Source organism: Balaenoptera borealis, assembly GCF_965194805.1.
Source record: "Balaenoptera borealis genome assembly, chromosome: 4".
In the NCBI taxonomy this organism is placed as follows: domain Eukaryota; kingdom Metazoa; phylum Chordata; class Mammalia; order Artiodactyla; family Balaenopteridae; genus Balaenoptera; species Balaenoptera borealis.
This window is the reverse complement of record NC_138861.1, coordinates 42,353,864-42,375,573: the sequence shown is the minus strand read 5'-3', so window position 1 is coordinate 42,375,573 and position 21,710 is coordinate 42,353,864. Positions and strand designations below refer to the sequence as shown.

Genomic DNA, 21,710 nt, shown 5'->3' with positions numbered 1-21,710 from the left:
GGAAGGAATGGTTGTTCCATGGTCCCTACCCTCCACAGAGGTGAGCAGGAGGAGAACAAAGAACAGGACCCCGCTGGCTTCACGAGGACCGTTTCGGGTCTCATTCCACGTCTCGGTGGCGGAGAGATGCCCGACTGCACCAGAGACAGGCCCGACTGCAGCGGAGAGACAGGAAGTCGGCGCGTGCGCCTGCGCGGAAGGGATCTTGCTGGTCGGTTTGTAAAAGAACAAAGCAGCTCAGGCGCTAGAAAGCGGCAGTGCGACCCTGAACACGTAGTCTGCCCCCGCTGGTGGTAGGCATCCCTCCCCCAGGAGGAAGGTGCTGGAGGAAAATAGAGACTCGAAATGGCTTTGATGACCTAAGCCCCAAGAACTGCCAAGGCCCGGCTGGCAGCAAGAAAGCAAACGCCAGGAGCATCTGAGGCAGTGCTCGCCTCCCGAAGAGGTGAAATCGGGAGAGTCTGGTGGAAGAGTCTGCCCCTCGGGCTGGGTTGCTGCAGGAGCTCACTTTCTCCGGGACCGATTACACACCAGGCACTGTGTTAAGCACTTCACATACCTTCTCTCGTTTAGTCCTCACGGCCAGCCTCCAAGACAGATGAAGCATTCCCATTGAAGAGGTGAGGACACTCAGGGTGCGAGAGGGCCCGCGATTTACTGAACGTGAACCACAAATTGGAGGTGGGATTCAAACTTAGGCCTGTTTCTAAAACCCTTTCCACTCTCCTTCCACTACTACTGACTGTCCCTTAAAGTGATGATCAGATTCGTTCATCTAGCACATAATCTGTGGTCCCCCCGTGGTATGAGGTGCTAACTTATTAAACACGTGCCTGGCACATTCTGCGGTTTTTACATGCATTAACTCATTTAGTTCTCTCATACCTTATGAGAGGCTCTTCTGAATATTCATCTCATTTTGGAAATGAGGCACAGAGAGGTTAAATAACCTACCTAAGGTCACACAGTAAGGACAGTGCAAGGATTCAGAGCCTACATACTTGACCTCATGCTGTTCCACCTCCCAGTGGGTGCCCATGTGTGCCAGGCCTCTTTCCATCCTGTGCTTCCTTCCAAATGCCATAGTGTGGACGTTCCGCCCTCCCCAACCAGGCACTATGGGTGAGTGGTGGGGTGTCTGGCTCCACTGAAATTCCCCGAGAACAAGATGTCAGAGGGGGCAGGTGGCAGTTCTATGCTAATGACAACATCTACTTCCTTACAGTGGCACCTCTGATCCTAACACAAGATTCCATTTTTTTTTTTTTTTTTTTTTTTTGCCCTTGGTTTTGGGAATCTGAGAAATCTGAGTGTTAGGGGTAACAGTGCACGTACCAGGGAGGGGGCCTATCCAACTACTCTGGGATCAAAATTTTCTTTTTTTTTTTTTAATTAAAAACTCTTCTTGGGAGGGTTTAGGGAGAGCAAAAGCAGGTGGTGTTAAGAGTGGGAAAAAATAAAAAATCTTTGCCCCATGGGGACTGACTGAGAGGAAGAATGCCTGCTCTCCTGAGATCTGCAGTGCGATTTATCTTCCTTAAATGACCACATAGGAAAATGATCACCGCAGCAAAGTGACATTAGAAATGCGAAATGGATGAAGAAAACCTTGGGTGAGCACACTGGCTGCTGAACCCATTTGAAAAATGGAGATGTGAAGGGCACACAAACTGAACCAGGAGAGGCCTTTCAAAGGAAGGCCATGGAACCAAATGTCAAATGTTTATCTGGGAGAAAAGAGAAAATGATGTACACAAGCCCTCAGGCCTTCAGCAGGCTCTCTCTTTGTCAGCAAGGCCGACTGTTTCCATAGGTCATTTCCCTGCAATGGTTACAGCTGCTTTTAGTAATGACCGAGGACCATGGTGGAAGGGGCCTTCGAGGTCACACTTTATAGTCTGACCACCTCACTTTGCAAATGAGGAACCAGGCCCGGAGAGAGGGAGTGATGTGGCCTGATATTTTATGTGCATTTTCTGGTGGGATGTTTGTGAGAATCAGATCATTCATCAGATTGGAATGTAGGTCACAAAGTTGCAGTCACCACTGACATCAGTGAACCCTACTATATTCCAGAGAGCGGTGAGCCTTCTGCAAACAAGATCTCATTTAGTCTTCACAGTGGCCCGGCGAGAGTGGCACTAGGACAGCCCAGATTTTCGTAGCTGAGGCCACTGAAGGCTGAAGAGATTAAGTGGCTTGATCAAGGTCAAACTGCTAAGAAATGTGGCACCAAATCCCTTGTTCCCTCTCTGCTACCTTCTGACAAGAATAGGGGAATGGTAAAATAAACCAGGGTACGCCTCCTGGGGTATTATTTTACAATTAAAAATTATTATCAACTCTATGTAGTAACATGGTAATTGCTCCTTCACTGAGCGAAGAATGCAATCCTTGATGTAAAATATGCAGAAGAAAAATGGAAGCTGAATGCTTCACCACTAACAGTGGCTGAGGGGTATGATAAGCTTATTTTATTTCTGCTTTTTTCCCATTTTAATGTTATGTAATGTGCTCTAGGTCTTTTGTAATGAAAGAATGAATACAATCTTTTTTCTTTAAGAACTAGTACTGTACTCTCAAAATCAATAAGGAAAAGGCTAAAATGAATAGTAATATATTTTCCTTTCCTTGGCAATGAAAACTAATAAGTAATTGATTCGCCGCATGAGATAGGAGATCATTATATAAAGTCCACGCATAACACAATTTTCTTTTCACATTCCATCGGATGCAACAAAAACCCAAATTCAAAGAACTTCAATTTTGAAGCCACCCTATTTTTATGGCTTGCGTAGCCTGGTCTATTAATAAAAGGAGATGATCACTTTCCCATGTTTGCCAGGGGAGTGACTAATCATTCTTTCCTTCTGTCTGTAATTGAGTTCCAGCCAACGTGCAGGCTCAGGGACACATGGCATTGGAAGGTTCCCTCCCATCCACTCTGTCCTTCCACACGCAGAAGCTCAGGCACAGAGAGGTAAAGTCTCCTGCTCGAGATCTTGGGTCTTAATAGTGAAATCCTGAATATAAACTCTCAGCTCCCCAAGGGCAAGGCTCTTCCGTGTCTGTGTTAATCCCAGCCCCCAGTGCTGACTCCTTCTTTTACTAGGTGCATTAAGATTTCAGTGACAGGACAGGATGAAAGCCCAGTTCCATAGCCCGCGTTCATTGCGTGCTGTCTGTGTGCCGAGCACTACGCTAAATGCTTTACGGGGGCGATTTAGCCCCGGAGATAATCCGGTGGTGAGGTCATAACATCTACCGTATTTCAATGGTGGGGAGAATGAGGCTCAGGATGGCGAGCCCGATGCCCCAGGTCACGTAGCTGCCTGGTGACCAGGTCAGAATTTTGACCTGGACAGCATGTCTTCAGAGCCAGTCCTCTTAACTCTTAGAATTGGAAAGGACTCATAGCATCAGCTCACGTCCATGGCCAGGTTTCTCTTCCCAGAGAGTTCAGAAAGTTCCTGAGGTCAGAGAGGTACTAGACTTCAGTGCCAGATATCTGTAGTCCTGAAGCATGACCAGGACAATTTGTAACAATCCAGTAAGCCTTAAAGTGACCCCCTCATACCCGCAACCAAGCAGTGCCTCCTTTCTGCTTCTGCACAGCCATGCGTTCCTCATGCATCAGCGTCCTGGTCGCCTTGCCTCAACTTAGCAGAGGCTCCTGTTTTTAAGAGAAACATGTTCAAATGTAAACTCATTTAACAAACACATGTCAAGTTTCAGGCCTGTGCAAGGTTTTGACGTGAGGATGGAGGTGCCAGGTTCTTTTCCAAAATGTGATATGTGACCTCAAGAATTTAAACGTCACCAGCATGTTTTTAGCTTTGAACCAGATGATTCAAAGGAGCCCGATAGGTGATGCCTTTTGCTGTTGCTCTGTAAGAGTGAGCAGCTCATACTCATGTTTCCCGGAGGAATTATGCAAATATTTATATATCCTAATACCCATCAAGGCAGGCCTGAAGCTCCCTGCACTGAATGGCCTGAGTTCTGTTTCCTCTGTTAAAATTAAGTGCCCCTGGCTGAATTCAGGGTACCCTGTGTTGACCAGTCAATGAGCAGAGCCAGGAAACTCGGTATCAGAGAAATGTGGGAGAAAGGAATGAGCAGACGTAAGGCAAGCAAACTAAAAGCCCACATTTGGGAAGGGGATGCATCAGGATTGGGCTTTGGAGCTGGTCAGATGTGATCCAGAATCTTGGCTCCAACCAATCGCTAGCTGTGTGACCTCGGTGAGTCCTGTAGCTTTTCTCAGGTTCTGTTTCAAAATCACAAAAGTGATGTACTAATAGCTACCTTGCATGGTTATTAGATTAGTGCTAATGTGTGTAAAATGTGTAGCACCATACCTGGCATCTTGCACTGCCTAACATGTGGTAACTGTCATTGTTATTTACAATCACTGGGAATTTCCAATAACACTTGGCTTGTCTTCATTGTAAATTAAGTTGAGGACTTCCAAAAGTGAGGAAAAATAACTTCTTAAAGAAAAATCAGCTGAGCAACATTACGGAGTACCTGCTGGGTAGATACCACTGCTCTGGACTTCAGTGGGGTTGGGAAAGCAGGGAGTCCTCCACTGCTTGCTTTTTTAATGGTGGTGAGGAAATAAAAACACAAAATGAAAGCAACTAAGAAAGTTTCTTTTCAAAACACTAAGCTAAGCCTCTGTGGAGAGATAAAATGAAATCACCAATTTGTTTCGGCTCCAAAGGCAAACTATAAATGAATATGGAGATCCAGCTGGCACCCAGGGTTGAGCACCTAAGTAGGCACAGGTGTAGCAGTTAAGGTAATGCAGGCCACTATAACAGATAAACTTCAAAAGACAATGTTTCTTTCTACTTGGAATAAAGTCCTACAAACTGGGGAAGGGAGGGATGTGGAAGGAGTCTCTGCTCAATGCAGTCCAGAGTCCAGGCTGGCTGAGTCTCTGCGGTCTTCAACAGGAAGCTCCCAGTTCTGCCCTGGCATTGACGTCCAGCCTGCAGATGGGGGAAGTGGGACAGGATTGAATGTGGCCTGTTTCTAGGGCTGGGGCCTGAAAGCCGCACCTACCTCTGCCTCCATGCTCCATTGGCTAAAATTTAGTCGTGTGGCCATACCTAATTGCAAAGGAGACTGAGAAAATAGTCTCTGTTTGCTCAGGAGGAAATGGGGATGAGTTCTCAGAGCAGCATTCAATCTCTGCCACACAGGGCATGGCGCAAACTCCAGGGACACTAAGACTTGTTTGAGAAGCCTAAGACCTGTTTCTTCCATGTCTTCATTTTTGCAGCTAAATCCAAGTGTTTAGACCCCAGGTTCATAGTACCACAGGCAAAATTCACACAGCACAGTAACAAAATAGACAGTATAAGAAGAGGGAAAAAAAGATAATATGGACTCTGAAAGGGAAAAGCCAAATGAAACTTATACTGAGAGGGAAAAATCAACATTCACCTTCTCTGCTTACACAAGACTCTGAGGATGAAGCTTCTGAGAAACCAAGGCAGCATCCACAAAGCTGCATCAGCTAAATTTAAGCCAGGCCATGCTTCTTTCTCAAAACGAGGGTGTTTGATTGATTATTTCTGTATTATAATTCCTGGTTATTGTGACTCGAACCTACATCTCCAGATCATACAATGTGTAATGATCATACCTTGTTCTAGGCGAGCTCAAGTCTTACTTAGCACTTCTGGACCCCAGTGGAATGGTTTCATTTATTGGCAGGTCTAAGCCAGGTACCTCCTACTCTTGTGGGTCTGCCACTGGACCTTTCTGGGGTCCACGTGGCTCAGGCCAAAAGAAGCTCAGGCTGAAGTTTCCCCTCTCATCTTCCATACCCTTCCACCTTCCTGCGAAAACCTTGCTTTGGAGTGCATATCATCTCAGCCTCATCTTTTTAAATCACAGCACACAATAAGGAATACATTTTACATTTTCACCCAGTACAGCAAGTGCACACGCACGCACACACATACACACACTTTAAATAATTTTCTCGAAACATTTCTTTTTTTTTATTAAGAATGATGCTTTCTGGGAATTCCCTGGTGGTCCAGTGGTTAGGACTCGGCACTTTCACTGCCGAGGGCCTGGTTTTGATCCCTGGTCAGGGAAATAAACATCCCACAAGCCAAGCAGTACAGCCAAAAAAAGAAAAAGAAAAAAAAATAAAAGAGTGATGCTTTCTGATAATTCCTGTTTTATTCCATTTGAAATAAATAAATAAATAAATGCTGCTGGGGACCCACTAAATTGTTTAGGCAAACCATCTTCTGTACCTTGTCATGACTGTAATCTGCTAGCTTCCCCAATCACTAGCTTACATTAATAGAATTACTTTTTTCTCTTTTTGAAGCCAGTGAACTTCACCTCTGCTCCACTTTACCCAGATTCTCCTAAAACTACACCCTTGGCTTTTCTCTATTTCACCTTTCAAATCTGTAACTCCAATATCTCCTTGGACCTCAGCCTCTCGCTCTTCCCACCCCCTATCCTGTTATAGCCACTCTACCTACACTTCAAGCTTATCAGGAACTTTGGACCTTTACTCTCCCATTGGCTCCCCTTTATCAGAATCTTCCTGGTTTTGCTTCCTCCCCAGTCTACACAAAGCCCATGACCACAACCTGATCTGTCCACCAGTCCACCACCTGTCATGAGATATTTCACTTCTGTCCTCCTGATTTTAACTAAGCCTGCAGCCTGGCCAGTGAGCCTCTGGGCATGGCCCAGAAAGCGTAGACATTAAAGTATCTGGACCAGGCTTATAAATTTGGGATAATGCCTACACTGACTTACTTCGCTGCTCATTTATTCCTTAGCCCACTGTAATCTTTCCACTTTGAATCCCTCTGCACTATCTTAACAGTCTGAGAAATGCAAAGCATACTCTTTGAACCTTGTATTAGTCTCTGCAACATCTGAGACTTTTGACCTTCAAAATCTTTCCCCCGTTACTTTGATGACTCCCTCTTCCCTAGTTCTTCTTTTTCCTCTTTCCTCTCTTGTTCCTCCTTTTCAAGCTTCTTTATAAATTCCTCCTCTCAACTCCTTAACTGCTGGTGTCCTCAGGTTCCTCCCCTTCTCATCACACTCTGCAACCTTCCAGGGCAAACCCATCCACACCCATGATCTCCACTACCATCTATGTGATGGTCATTCTCACAAATACATCCTAACCTCAGCCCTTGTGGGTTCATGTCCAACGCCAGCTGCATCCCTCCACCTGGTTGTCTCACACACCCTTCCAAACTCAACATGTCCCAAGCTGAAGTTGGGTCCTTCTCTCTACCATTCGCTTGCCAATGGTTTCCCATTTCACCTAGAAAAAAAAATCCATAATTATTACTATAGTCCTCCAGGGCTGAGGTCTAAATGATCCAACTTCTAGCTCCCTGCTCCATCTTACCACCTGGTCTTTTCTCATGATTCTCTCTGCTCAACCCAAGCTGGTTTCCTTGCTGTTCTTCCAATACGCCAAGGATGTATTTACCACACGGCGTTTGTCCTGGTTATTCCCTCTGCCCGAAATGCTATTGCCCCAGATCCGATAGCCACAAACCTCTTTCCATTACCTCACTCAGGTTTCTGCTGAAATATCAACTGCTCATGGAGGCATCTCTGACCAGCCTGCCAAAGTAGCAACCCCTTCACTCTGTATCCCACCGATTAGCACCACTTTATGTGAATGTGTTTGTCTGTTTACCCTCACTAGAATACAAGTTTCTTTATTTAGCTGAATGCTCAGCACCTAGAAAGGTACTTGAGACAGAGTAAGATCTCAATAAATAATTGATGAATGAATAAGTAATATATCTCCTCCCCCTCTCCTACCCTGTGTCCCAAAACTGTGCTTTCACCAGGATTCTAGGTAAAAGATACACAAGTTTCCCAATCATGGCCCAAGCCAGAAGCCTGGCCTTTGGCCTCAGAAGAGAATCCCATCTGTCATGCCTCCCAGTGAATCTAATTCTCTCTTCCATGGAGTTTGATTTCTCCATCCTCACTGCATGGCCTTGGTTCAATGTCATGTATCCTTTTGCAAATTTGATGAAAGCTATGGGTCCTCTTCTCAGGAAAATGTGCACACAAACACCATATTTTTCACAAAAGAGTTTCTAGATTCTCCAAAGCCCAGTGAGGACACCCCTCCCCAGGCACCACCATGTCCAAGGATAAAAATCTCTGTCTCAAAGGCTTCTTACTTTTCACTTGCATAACTTTGATGTCTGCTATGATCTGAATGTTTGTGTCCTCCCCAAATGCATATGCTGAAATCCTAACCCTGCAGTGTGATGGTGTTTGGAGGCAGGCCCTTAGGAGGTGACTAGGTCATGAGGGTGGCACCCTCATGAATGGGATTAGTGCCCTTATAAAAGAGACTCTGGAAAGCTAGCTTGTCCCTTCCTGCATGTGAGGTTACGGTCATCAGTGAGGAAATGGGTTTTTATCAGACACCAGATCTGCTGGCACCTTGATCCTTGGACATCCCAGCTTCTAGAACTGTGAGGAATAAATGTTTGTTATTTATAAACCAACGCGTTTATGGCATTCTGTTACAGCTGCCTGAATGGACTAAGACAATGTCTTTTGACAGGTCTCCCTGACACCGCTCCTACCCCTCTTTTGGTCCACTCCCGACAATAGCTACTCAAGTCATCTTTTAACAGTGCGGTTTGTCCATGGCCTCTCACGTGTCCCCTGTAATGCCTGTCAATGGTCCCCCATCACCTTAAGAATAAAATCCCAAGTCCCCTGTGTGGTTTCATGGTTCTGCTTATTCCTCCAGCTTTAGCCCTTTAGCGTTCCACATCCACACTCCGCTGTAGTCATTCTGAAAATTCGCTCTCACACCTCCTTGCCTTTGAACATTGAGGTCCTTTGCCCTTCTGGGCACCTCGCCTTCCATCTGCTTGGCCACCTGCCACTCATCTTCTCCCAAACAGCACAAGGCTTATCATGAAAGTACTCCCTGATCACCTGGGGCTTAGTGAGGGGCTCTTCTCCTATCAGACTCTATTTGATCCTTCTCTTGTCCATTTCCCATGCCAGATGGGGCATCACTGAAGACAGGAGCTGCCTTGTTCATCTCTGTGGCACATAGTAGGTGCTCAGTAAAGGTGTGTTGAGTGACTGGATGGAGTGATCAGGTGAAAGGAGACAGAGGTGGCAGCAGGACTGTTGGATTCACATCAACGATGTAGGTGTAACCAACACAGCATCCAAAATAGGAAAATCCATATTTCCACAGAAGATAAACCAGACGGTTCTTTCATTTACAAAAAGGATTCACCACAGGGGGCCTCTAAATAGTGGGTACTTTAACCATTCTCTGTTAAGTGTTTGTTTACAGATCATTAATCATTTTACAAAAGAGGCCAAAAGCTAAAGTGCAGCCAATGGGAGCCTTTAGAACTGAATCATGGGGCTTCTGTAAGTTAACAGGAAGAAGGATTCGATGTTAAGATATTCAATTAACAGGTAATTTTTCAAGAATGAGCCAGAGAGAGAAAGAACAGGAGAGAGGGAGGGAGGGAGGGAGGGAGGGAGGGGAAGAAGAGGAGGGCCACAGGAACAGGAGCAACAGTCTGTATTTCAACAAGGACATCTCCACTCTCTTGCAGGGTGGGGTCGGGGGATATTAGGGGGCGATGGGGGGCGGATCCAAAATGATTAGAGACCTGCAAGTAGGCCGTCATGGTAGTCGGTAAAGACAGCTCTGAATTTATAGTGAAGACGAAGATGTTGAGAGATCTGGTCTTGGCCATCATTGTGCACACAACACGTTAAATGGATTTACTTTGGCACCACCCCTAAAGGTCATTCATCTCTTCATGAAATATCCATTGAGCACCTGGGACACACCAGACCATGTGCTAGGTCTGGGCAATCCCTTGCTCTGATGGATCTTGCATTTTAGAGGGAGGAGTACAGAATCAACCAACCAACAAACAAGATAATTCCCTACAGTGAGAGCAGGGAGCACAGCAGTAAGGGGGTCATGTGCTGACAGGGAGGGGGTGGACGGCAGGCGAGGCAAAGGAGGCCTCTCTGCGAGGGTCTCATCTGAGCTGAACCCAGTGGAGAAGGAAGCAGCCATGGAAAGACCTGGAGGAAGTCACTGCTGGAGGAGGGACCATCAGAGTCCAAGGCCCTCAGGTTATTCTAAATGCACTGGGAGGCCATTGAAGGGATTTCATCAGGAGATGACAAGATAGATTCACTTATTAAAAAATCATCATTCTGGAGACTGTAGAGAATAGGGCCTAGAGGAAAAAGAAAGAAACTAGAACTCTCGTTAGGAAGCCACGGCACCCTCCAGGTGGGAGATGATAGTGGCTTGGACCAGGGTGGTGCTGGCAGAGCAGAGAGGTGTGGATGGGTTCCAGACCTAGAACTGATATGGGCACAGGACTGTTATGAATGATAATAGGTGAGATTCAGGGCTCCTCTCCCACTCAGACATCCTATGACTGTTACCTGGTGCCATGGCTGTCAAGGTGAGCTCTCTGTTGAGGAGGTCTGCTTGGCCTCAAAGCTGGGCAGAGCTACACTTGGGCCCTGCTGTGATCGTCATCACACACCCATGAGTCTGGGGTGAGATTTCCAGAAGAAATACATTCTGGGCATTCTAAAATTCCTGATCTTGGAGCTGTCTCTGCTGTGTCTTCCCTCTTGTTCTTGGCATGAGCGCTCTCTCAGAGATTCTCTATTTCAAGTGTCAAAAGATAAACTGAGGCACATTAAAATTTTCAAGAGTTTATTGGAGCAAAAATTGATTCCATTCAAGTAGCACCAAACCTCCATTGACAGAAGCTGGGTGGGTTGGGGAAGACTTTTATAAAGAAGAAGAGGAAGTAAAGCAAGGAAGTGACTTAACCGGCTGTAGCATAAGTAGTTGCCTTATTTGGGAGAGCCTGGTTGGCTGTTTGTGATGGGTTGTCCTTAAGTTTTGATTTCTCAACCTTGAGGCACTTCAGGCTTAGGTGTCAGTTTGCCACCAAGGCATGAAAGCTACCTCAATCTAATGGCCTCCTTGTTTAATTAATTTACAGCAGGGAATGCAGCCTTTGTCCAGCCAAAAACCAACAAAACAGCTCTGGTGCCAACCGACCTAGGTCAGGCTGGCTGTTCACAATCACCATCTGTTTGGTAGCCGACAGGACCTCCCAGTTGTTAGAAGGAGGTGGGGCTACAGGTCTGCTCTGCAACAACCTCACAATCACAGCACACCTCAGACCAGGTTCTGTCTCCCCACAGGTGTTGATTAGCAAACAAGCACAGAAATGATCCTATGACCAGATCACTGAGCTCGATGGAGTCGCAGCTGCCTCTCATCGAGGCACTCAGAAGCACCTTACCTGAAAGGTCCCAGGCAATTTCTGGAGATATTTGTGTTTTTCACAACTGGGGAGGTGCTATTAACATCTAGTGGGTAGAGGCCAGGGAGGCTGCTAAAAGTCCTCCAGTGCATTCCGTCAATCCCGGGGACTATATGTACCTCTTCCTGAATAAGTATAGACTCAACCTCTCTCCTCTTCGCCCTTCTACTGCCCTAGTTTGGACCTTCAGCGTTTCAAAGCCTTCTTCCTACCAGCCTCTCAGCTCCTCTGTTCCCTCTGCCCCAGTCTCCCATCCTGCCGTCGGAATGGATCTTCCCAACCCAAGGCTGGTATCCTAGTTTTCCAAATTCCCCAGTGGCCCTCACTGCATAATAAGCTAACTCTCTGCTTCCTCCCCTGTCTCCTCTCCCTTGGCCATTTGGTTCCAACCTGTTACGGATGCTTTAATATGCCAAGCTCTCCCAAACCTCTGTGCCTTTGCACATGCTGTTCCTCCACCTGGAAGGCCCCCCCATCCCTCTTTCATACTCTCTTCCACCTTTCTAGGTGCACAGATCTTGAGCCCCAACTCAAATACTACCTCATGGTTTGGCTCCCCCAGGCCAACCCTGGGTCTCCTATTGACCTTGCTGTACTCCGTAAAACCTCCGTTAAAGCAGATGTCACGATTGTCTTTGTACCGTAACTATTTGTTTCCATGCCCAAACTCTAAACTCCTATAAGGCAGGGTTTGTGACATTGGGCCTGGCATGCTACATGCTACATAGCAGGCTGCAGCTAAATATTTGTTCAGTGAACAATCACCTTCGATGCCTTGGTTGTCTTTTTTTTTTTTTTTATAGCTGATTTTAAATTCTTCAAATTTTCAGGGGATAAAGTGATTACAAATGAGATGCTGTGGTTTCCAAATCTCAGTGGACTTAAGAATCATTTTGAGGACTTGTTTCAAATGCAGGTTCCCAGGCCCCAAATACCCAGGTAGTTTTTAGAAATTAATTTTTAAAAACAGAAATAATTCACATATTGTAAAATTCACCCTTTTAAGCTGTAAAATTCAGTGTGGGTTTTTTTGTTTGTTTTGTTTTGTTTAATTTTTTTTTAGTACTTTCACAAGATTGTACAATCATCACCACTATCTAATTCCAGGATATTTTTATCTCCCCCAAAAGAAATCTATATTCATTAGCAGTCACTCTCCATGTGCCCAGCCCTTGTCAATCACTAAACTACTTTCTGGTCTCTATGACTTTGCCTATTCCGAATATTTCCTATTAATAGAATTGTACAATATGTAGTCTTTTGTGACTGGCTTCTTTCACTTAGCATAATGTTTTCAAGGTTCATCCATATTAAAGCATGTGTCAGTACTTCGTTCCTTTTTATGGCTGAATAATATTTCATTGTGTGAACTTATGCCACATTTCATTTATCCACTCGTCTGTTGATGGTCATTTGGATTGTTTCTACTTTTTGGCTATTATGAATAATGCTGATATGAACATTTGTGTACAGGTTTTTGTATGGAAGTATGTCTCCAATTCTTATAGGTATATACCTAAGAAAGTGGAATTTCTAGATCATGAGGAACTGCCAAATTTGTTTTCCTCAGTGGCTGAATCACTTTACATTTCCACCAGCAACGTTTGAGGGTTCCAATTTCTCCATATCCTCAACAACACTTGTTATTGTCCTTCTTTTTTTATGATAGCTATCCTAGTGGGTGTGAAGTGATAGCTTTTTGCGGTTTTGATTTCCATTTCCCTAATGATTAGGGATGTCGAACATCTTTTCATGTGTTTATTGACCATTTGTAGATCTTCTTTGGAGAAAAGTCTATTCCAGTGCTTTGCCTATTTTTTTAATTGGGCTATTTGGGTTTTTTTTTTTTTAATTTAAAGATCTAATTGGCTTTACTTAATGGTTCATGAATTGGGCAGTATTCCATCTTAGCAGACAGAAGTGCCTAAGAGCTGTACAAATGGAAGATTTTGTAGGCAGAAGGAGGTGGGGCAAGGAAATTATTCCAGCAAAGAATGAATTGTTTCAGGCAAGGTCACCTTCCCTTGGGGGATGGCAGGGGTCTATCAGGCAGATTATGTCACTAGTTCTGACTAGGTACTGTTTGGATATATTTGTTGTTGTTGTTGAGTTGTAGTAGTTCTTGATATAGTCTGGATATAAATTCCTTATCTGATATATGATTTGCAAATATCTTCTTCCATTCTGTGAGTTATCTGTTCATTCTCTTGATAGTCTTTTGATGCACAAGAATTTTTAATTTTGATGAAATTGAATGTATCTGTTTTTAAAAACTTCTTGATCATTTGTGTCATATCGAAGAAACTACTGCCTAATCTAAGGTCATGAAAATTTATGCCTCTTTTCTTCTATGAGTTTTATAATTTTAGCTCTTACATTTAGGTCACTGATCCATTTTGAATTAACTTTTGTGTATGACATGAGGTAAGGGTCCAACCTAATTCTTATGCATGTGGATATCCAGTTTTCCCAGAACCATTTGCTGAAAGGTCTATTTTTTCCCTGCATCAAATGGTCTTGATGCCCTTGAAGAAGATCAATTGCCCATAAATATAAAGGTTTATTTCTGAACTCTCAATTATATCCCATTGATCTACATGTCTATCCTAATGCCAATGCAACACACTCAGATGGGCGAAGAGCTACATTTGGAAAAAATTTGGTCCAAATTTCAGTTGCTATAAATAAGAGTTAATCCAGAACAATGGTTCCCAAACAGACTGAACATGAGAATCCTTACAAGCGTTTCAAAAAGAAAAAATCCTGATCTCTAGGTCTCCCTTTCCCCCGTCCCCTTGGCCTCTCCAAAGGTTTTAATCCAGCAGATGGATTAAGGGACACAAGGGACCTATAATGTTAGGAAAAGAGAAAATATGAGATGGAAGTTTGACCCTAAAACATGTTAAATAATGATCTTATGTGTATTTGGCTGTCAGAAGGCATTTAACTGATGAAAAAAAATCTGAAGCTGATTCTATGGAAAACAACTAAAGTTGAGGGACCAGTGTTGCTCTAGGATGTCTAAACTGGGAGGGGATAATCCACATTTCAGTGTTAGTGAAGATGTGGGACTGAGCCCAAGGCCAGGCACTGTGCCCTCCTTGGTGTCTGTCTCTCCCACTAAACTCTGGGTCTTCTCAAGCAGAAACAGGATCTATTCCTCTTTGGATCCCCAATGCCCATCACTGTGCCTGCAAATTGCAGGTATTCAATAAAATGTCAAATTAAACTAAACACTTTCTATATTTAGTCAAATGCATAGATAAGGTCAAATAGCAGGCTTTACCTAAAAATGCTGGGTATGTGTTGCTTTGAAAACAGAACTAGGAGGGAATTAAGCAGTGGGATTTAAAAGATTATTTTTTTTAAAAAACATGCAATTATTTTTGTACCATGTTTATCATCTCAGTCCCTACCCACCTGCCTACTGACTGTATTCCTCAGGGTCCCAGCAGGAAACAGATGGCTCGCCAGAGTCGAATGGAGAAACTATTTCCAGAGGAGTGGGCAGAATGAAGAGGACACCAAGGAATGAAGTCCTGGGATTAGCAGCAGTGGGATGTCCTAGCCATCCCTGTGCCCAAAGGGACCAGAGGACAGAGCAGGGTGGCCAGAACCTAGCAAGAGCTAGAGCCTAGAGGGGCCTGCACAGCAGGGCCTGTAGCCACAGGATGCAATGGGCAGAAAAGGGCAGAACGTTCCTCCAAAGGCCAACTAGAACCAGCAGCACACCCACCCAAAGGAACAGGAAGACATGGACAGATTCCACAGCAAGCCATGGAGAAAAAGAACCTTAGGGAGCTATGATGCAGCAAATCAGTGAAACTTCTTAGTCTGTAGCTTGTCTGACTTTTTTAGAAGGTTGAGCTTTCATTAGTTCATTCATCAAATACTTGAACCTTTTTATGTTGTAAGGCACTGGTTTTGGCTCTGGGGATACAAGGATACAGTGGGGAGTGGGGGACACAGGCAGGGAGTAACAGTACAGTACAATAGCGCAATGGTGGGTGTATTAGTTTCCTAGGGCTGCATAACAAAGTACCACAAACTGGGTGCCTTAGACAACAGAAATTTGTAGTCTCAAAGTTCTGGAGGCTAGTTCTGGTGTGAGATCCAGGGGTTGGAAGGGTTGATTCCTTCTGAGGCTATGAGAGAGAATCTGCTCTAGGCCTTTCCCTTAGCTTCTGGTGGTTTGCTGGCCATCTGTGTCTTTCCTTGGCTTGCAGAAGGATCATCCCAGTCCCTGCCTTCATGTTCATATAGCATCCTCCCTGTGTGTGTGTGTGTGTGTGTGTGTCCAGATTTCCCCTTTTTATAAGACATTAGTTATGTTGGATTAGTATGACTTTACCTTAACTAATTACATCTGTAATGATCTAAATAAGATCCCATTCCGAGGTACTGGAGGATAGGACTTCAACTGTCAATTTGGGGGACAGAATTCAACCCATGGCACTAGGGAGAGGCTCAGGGTATCATGGGAACACATACAAGGTGGTCGTGGAGGATGAGTGAAGAGAGGGCAACGTATCTGGTCTTAAAGGATGAGTAAGCGTCAGCCAAGTGAAGAGATGAGTGGGCAGTGAAGGAGGAAGACGGGACAGGAGGGGAAAGCAAGAGACAGCCCTGGAGACTTGGAGCCGCAGGAGAGCAAAAGCTCAAGGTGCAGGGAAGGGTCAGCAGCTCTGGCCACAGAGGGCCTTGTACAACCTGCAGAGAGTCCAGACGAGAGAAACGATGTGAAGGTTTAAAGCAGGGACTTGACAAGTCTAATTTTGCCTTTCAAAGGGCTCACTCCAGCAGCTAGGTGGGTGCTGGTAAGGGCTGTTAGCAAACATCCAAGAAGCTGTTGTACTGGGTCGGGAGAGAAGTGGTGGGAGGGATAGAGGGGAGAGAAGGGTGAGTCTGAGAGACACTTGGGAGGACTTGGTGGCGATGGGAGCACAGGCGTGTGGAGAGGGGGAAGGAGTGGAGTAATAGCATCCCTACCCCTGCAGGGTGGCCACGGTGCCTTCAGCAAGGTGGGCAAGAAGTGGCTTAACAGGAAAAATGTCCCCGATTGCTGTTCTGGAAATGCTGGATTAGTGGTGCCTACGGGAGAAGCTAGGGGTAAAGATCTGGGTTAGAGAGAGGGACTTGGGAGTTATCTGCATAACCCCCGAGAGAGGATGCGCTTCGCCAGGGAGTGTGTGTGGCGAGCAAGACAGGTGAGTCAGAGCGGAATCCCGGAGAACAGCCACGTGCCTGGGACAGGCAGTGGGAGAGGAGCCCCTTTCAGAGGGAGGGTGGAGAACGGATGTAAGGGATCAGGAAGCTTCAGAGAAGGATAATCCGTATCCTCAAATGCCTCAGAAAATTCTAGTAAGGAAAGGAATGCAACTAGTCCATTCAATTTGTTATCTATCGAGGAAGTCATTGGTCACCTCAGTGACATCGGTTTTGGTAGTGGGGTGGGGACAGAAGCAGAGTACAAAGAGCCAGGAATGAATGGATGTGTAGACAGCAAGTCATTTGGAGGAGAAGGGGAGAGAGAAGCTGAGAAGTAACTAGAGGAAGACATGGGCCACGAGACTCGAGTACTGAGAATGAACATGTTTGAAATATTTCAAGAATTGCCAACACGTGACACAGAGAGAGGAAGTGAGCCAATGCTGTTGGGAAAATGGCACCCGTAGACTTGCTGGATGGAGGGTTGCCACAGACCTTCAGTTTGTAAAGACGCAATTATCTGCAAAATGAAGTGCAATAAAATGAGGTCTGTCTGCCTGTGCATTTAGAGGCTTCAAGGGAGATGGAAGAGATTTGATAAAAATGAAACAGAGGGGGTAACTATCAAAGTCTGTCAGTAGTCATCAAGAGAGAGAATAAAGGCACAGAAAGAGGGCCCCGCCTCTGAGAATGAAGATGAGGATAAGTGTGCATGTGGAGGTGTTTGTAGAAGGGGGGGTGGGAAGTTGAAGGAGAATGAGCCTGATGACCTTGAAGTTGGAATCAAGTTTATCTGCTGAGTATAAGAGACTAAAGATTGAGCAGGAGCCTTGGTGAGAGAGTTAGGAGCTCGGAGTGGTCCCCTGGGGCACAGAGGAGGGAGCTCTCCAAGGACAGCTGCACTGTCAAAGGTGACATGGGCTGCACTGAGGACCCAGCGGAGCTTGGGGGCTATGAACTTGGGGTGGCCCAGCCTATCTAGAAATGTCCATTTCCCCAGGGGTGCTCAGTCTTAGAGCTAGAACAAGGGCAAAGGCTGTGAGGGTTTCTGTGCACCCAGGTTAGGATTTTGCTTGGTGAGAGCTGCGGGACACTGAGGGATCTGGCCCGGGAAGGTGGGTGAAGGAAAACGGGGCAGGAGGAGCCTGATGAATGGGGAAAAGATGGAGCTGTCAGCAGAATAAGGACGTAAAAGAGCCGGAAGTCTACACAGATGGAATCGAGGAAGGGATGCACTTTGCCTGCTTATGATTTTACTGAGTGGGATACAAGTGAACAGCGACCTTTGCACTGAGTCCATGTTCCTCTTGCAAATTGCTACACAAAAGCACTGGAGCTGAATTAAAGGGGAAACATATATAAGATGCATCTCAGCTAACTCAGTGCTCTTTACAGTGGGTCTCACAACGATGTCACTAATTATTATTGGGGGTGTGTGATTGTTGAGAAAATAGAGAAACCTATTTTCTAAAATCTATCATTTTTCTTATCTTAATCAGAGTCTGGCGAAGTGTTTCAGCCCTTTTCCAAGACAGTATCTTGGAAGAGCTCACTGTGTCTTTCCGTGAGTACTGGAGCCCCCGGGTACAGAGAGGGTCTGAGGATGGAGGCCAGGAAGCAGAGGCCTCTCACGGGCCTTCCGGCTGCATCTCCCAAGCTCGGGCAGCTGCTGATACACGGCAGGGAACGTCTCAGCCATGCAGATGCAGCCATGCCACGCTGGCTGCACGGAGCCCCGAGTTCTGACGTGCCGAGAGAGCTCCGGACTCTTGTCAAATCACCAAACAGGACGTTGGCCGTGCTGCAAACAGGCCTGCAAGCTGTTGACAGCCGGATGTCGGGCAGTGGAGCCAGGCCCCGCCACTTGACGGGCAAGGCCCCCAAGACTCGGGGGCAATCTGTATTCCAACTCACGCCCCTGGCCACGCTGCGAGCCCTCCAGCCCGACGCCAAGCACTTCCCCGGGCTCTGGACCCACAGATGCTGTGGCGGCAGCTCACACAGGCCCCTTTGTTCAGAGACTCCGCACGCATCAGCCAAGGCAGCTTGCTCTGGCCACTTGCTCAGGGCCTGGGAAAGAAAGGTCTCGCGGTCAAGCTGCCTGACCGGCCAGCTTTGCGGGTAGAGGGGGCTGCTCGCTGAAAGCTAGTTGGCTGTACCACGTCCACAAGCGGAACTTGAAGGACTCGGCCAGAATTATGGCAACACCTCACTCGGGTGCCAGCCGGGCCTGCTTGCGGCTGGCCGGGGGCCCTCGGCAGCCCCTGCTTGTTAACCCGATTGAGAAAGTGACTCCGACAGAGAAGGCTCAGTCAACACTGGCGCTGTGGGCCATCTCTTCAGGTGACAAAGGGCCTCTTGCTTTGTGTGTGAAGAAGAGCAGGAGAGATTCAACACGGAGCACAGGACCTGTCGAGTAAGTACGATTTTCTTCTTCTAGGGCTGCTCCATCTGCCCTGAAGTGGTCTTCTATCAGCTGAAGGACACTCAGCCGTCCAGTTCATGGCCATTGTCTCTCCACCTCAAACCGCACCACCCAAAAGAGGCAGCCAGTGGAGAAGACGGGTCCTCAGACCCTTCTTCCCTGACCCTGGAAACATCTAGACCAGCATCTGCCGTCTCCCTTGATCATCAAGGAGCACCGACCAATGGGCTCCATTCTGAGGGGAGACCTACTTTCTGTTCACAATAGAAAACCATTTCTCTTTAAAAAAATATATTTTTGATCCTAAAGGAATAATCATTCCTTATTTGTCAGCTCCAGAAACAATTTGGTGCAGAAAGCTTTTGAGTAATTCCCAAAGTTTGGCCAACATCCTGTTTGGTGATTTGCAAATTTCCCAGCAAGGTGGAGGGTTCCAGGGAAGCCAAGGGTGACGCAAGCGCGGTGGAGAGAGAGAGCTGGCGGTGCCAGGCTTGCCGGGTGCGTGGGCTGTGGTCCTGCCCCTCCAGGACCCGGGCTGTTGCTCCCTCCACACTGGGTTTTCCCCGTGGAAAAGAAGTTATGTTCCCCCTGCTTGAGACCAGGGTGCGATTCATTTTATGTCATTCCAGCACCCAAACACACAGCAGGGGCTTCGCAGCTATTTAATGGACGGACGGATGTTTAGCTGGTTTCTGGGGACTGGGAAGAAACGTTTCTTTGTATTTGGCTCTGTCTGCTTTGTTTGAGGGTGAGACCAGGGTGTGCATCTCTTGCAAGGCTCCCAGATCTGGAAATCTGGGTATTCTTCTTATACCACTGCTCTGGCAGCTCAGCAGGGCCCCCCAGGGAGAGGCCACCGCGGCTGAATTAAGCCTAGACAAAGAGTTCCCGCCCCATCCCCTCCCTGAAGCTGGCCCCAGGCCAGGAGAGCTAGGAGCTGGGGTATGAGCCAAGGGAATTAGGAGGGCACCCCCCAGTTAATTCAGTGCCTTTAGTTGCTCTCCTTGACTTCTAAGAAAATATAAACCTCTCCAGGGATCCAGCCCACGCCTTCCTCACTCACCTTTTCCTTCAGACCTTCCTCCTCCTTGCTCCCCGCTATATATTCATTCATTCAGCATGTAGTGGGTGTCTGGCATTGCTGGTTACTAGGGGCGTAAGATGACTGGGGCCCATCTCTGAGTTCACCGACCATTGGAAGAGGGAGAGATGCAAATACTCATCGCTGTTCTTGAAGCTGCTGACACTCGTGATCATGTACATGGGGCTACATAGGTGGGGACAGCTCACGGTAAAGAAACGTCAGACCTTACTTTTGTATTTGAGATATTTGGTTTAGCGGTATCATCATATGCTCTGTAATTTACATTTGCAACTTAACAATGTGTTTTCTGAAACATTATCTCCTTTAATCCTCACAGTAATCCTGAGATCAGGGATTTGATCTCTGATTTACAAATGAAGACACTGAGGTACCAACTAAGTGGCTGTTCAAAGAGGCTTTGAAGTCAGGGTGTCAGGGTAGCCCTGGCGCTGCCTACTCCCTGGGCTGCCTTCCCGCAGCCCAGGCCTGGGGTTCATCCTGGTAAAGCGGGTGGGAAGAGAATTCTAAAGCCTGAGCGGAGCCCTCCACCCCACTTTCTTTCTTCGGCCTCGGCTGCTTGTCTCTTTCTTTTTCAGTTTCCAAACTATAAAAAAGAAATAAAAATAGCATGAGAATGTTCTGTTTCTTCCTTAATGAACCCACCTGCTGGCTATTGCCAGAAATTTCTTTAAAGAAGCACAAATCCCTTCATTCTGCAGGTAGAAATAAAAAGCTTAAGATGCAAATGCCTGGAAGCCTTAACACAGAGATATAAATAAGTTCCACTCAAGACCAAATGATAATAGAATATTCTATCCTGCTTGTTCTGAGCTAGAAAGCAGAAATAAAAATCACCAGTCTTATACAGACTTTACAGTTCTAAAGCAGTTTTACTAAAATCTCCTCAGTTTTATGCATATATATAATATTATATATATGCATATATATATATAATAAATACATATAATATATATATAAAAGTTTTTGAGCATCTACTAGGTGTCAGGTACTGTGTTGGGTGCTAAGGACAGTGGGAAGTAAAACAGATATAGTGCCTTCTCCCATGGAGCTGAGTACAAAATTAGAAAAGTAAATAACACTAAGCTTGAGGAGACCTATGAAAGGGAATAGTGTGAGGAAGGGCTTCTGGGGTGAGGGAACAACATATTCAAAGCCTCCAAGGCAAGTGTGGAGCATGTGAAAAGCTGAAAGGGCACGGGAGTGGTGGGAGGGATGGGCGGGTTAGTAAGGGGCAAGGAACAGACTGAGAAAGGAAGGCCCGGGAAACTTTGGTTAAGGACCTTGAGGCTGGAACATGAACTTACAGGTGCTTAAAGGGAACTTAAAGGGCAATGGGGAGACATTTGAGGGCTTTACAGCAGGAGGGATAATAATATGATTTGTATTTATATTTATTTTGATAATAATATGATTTATATTTTGTTAATTTTGCTGCAGGGTCAGGAATGGGTATGAATATAGCGAGAAGGATGCCATTGTGATCATCCAGGTGAGGGGAGACGGGGGCTGGACTAGGATGGAAAAGTGAAGATGTGAGGGTGGATAATTCCAGAGATTTTAAAACCTTATAAAATAAAATTGATGTGAT

The 21,710-nt window shown here is 46.0% G+C and overlaps 1 protein-coding gene across 3 annotated transcripts in view; it reads left to right on the top strand.

Moving 5' to 3' along the window:
• The first annotated feature begins 1,542 nt into the window (after window positions 1–1,542).
• Window positions 1,543–21,710, top strand: part of LOC309627416 (uncharacterized protein) — a 30,315-nt gene continuing 10,147 nt past the window's right edge. The window contains exons 1-2 of one of the 3 annotated variants that reach the window (XM_082389300.1): window positions 1,543–19,008; window positions 21,560–21,611. In XM_082389300.1, the coding sequence (XP_082245426.1) occupies window positions 18,791–19,008; window positions 21,560–21,611 (270 nt within the window). In that variant the 5' untranslated portion in view covers window positions 1,543–18,790. Of the gene's footprint in view, window positions 21,612–21,710 lie in introns of all 3 variants that reach the window. The other 2 variants (XR_014243735.1, XR_014243736.1) reach the window with 2 other exon arrangements.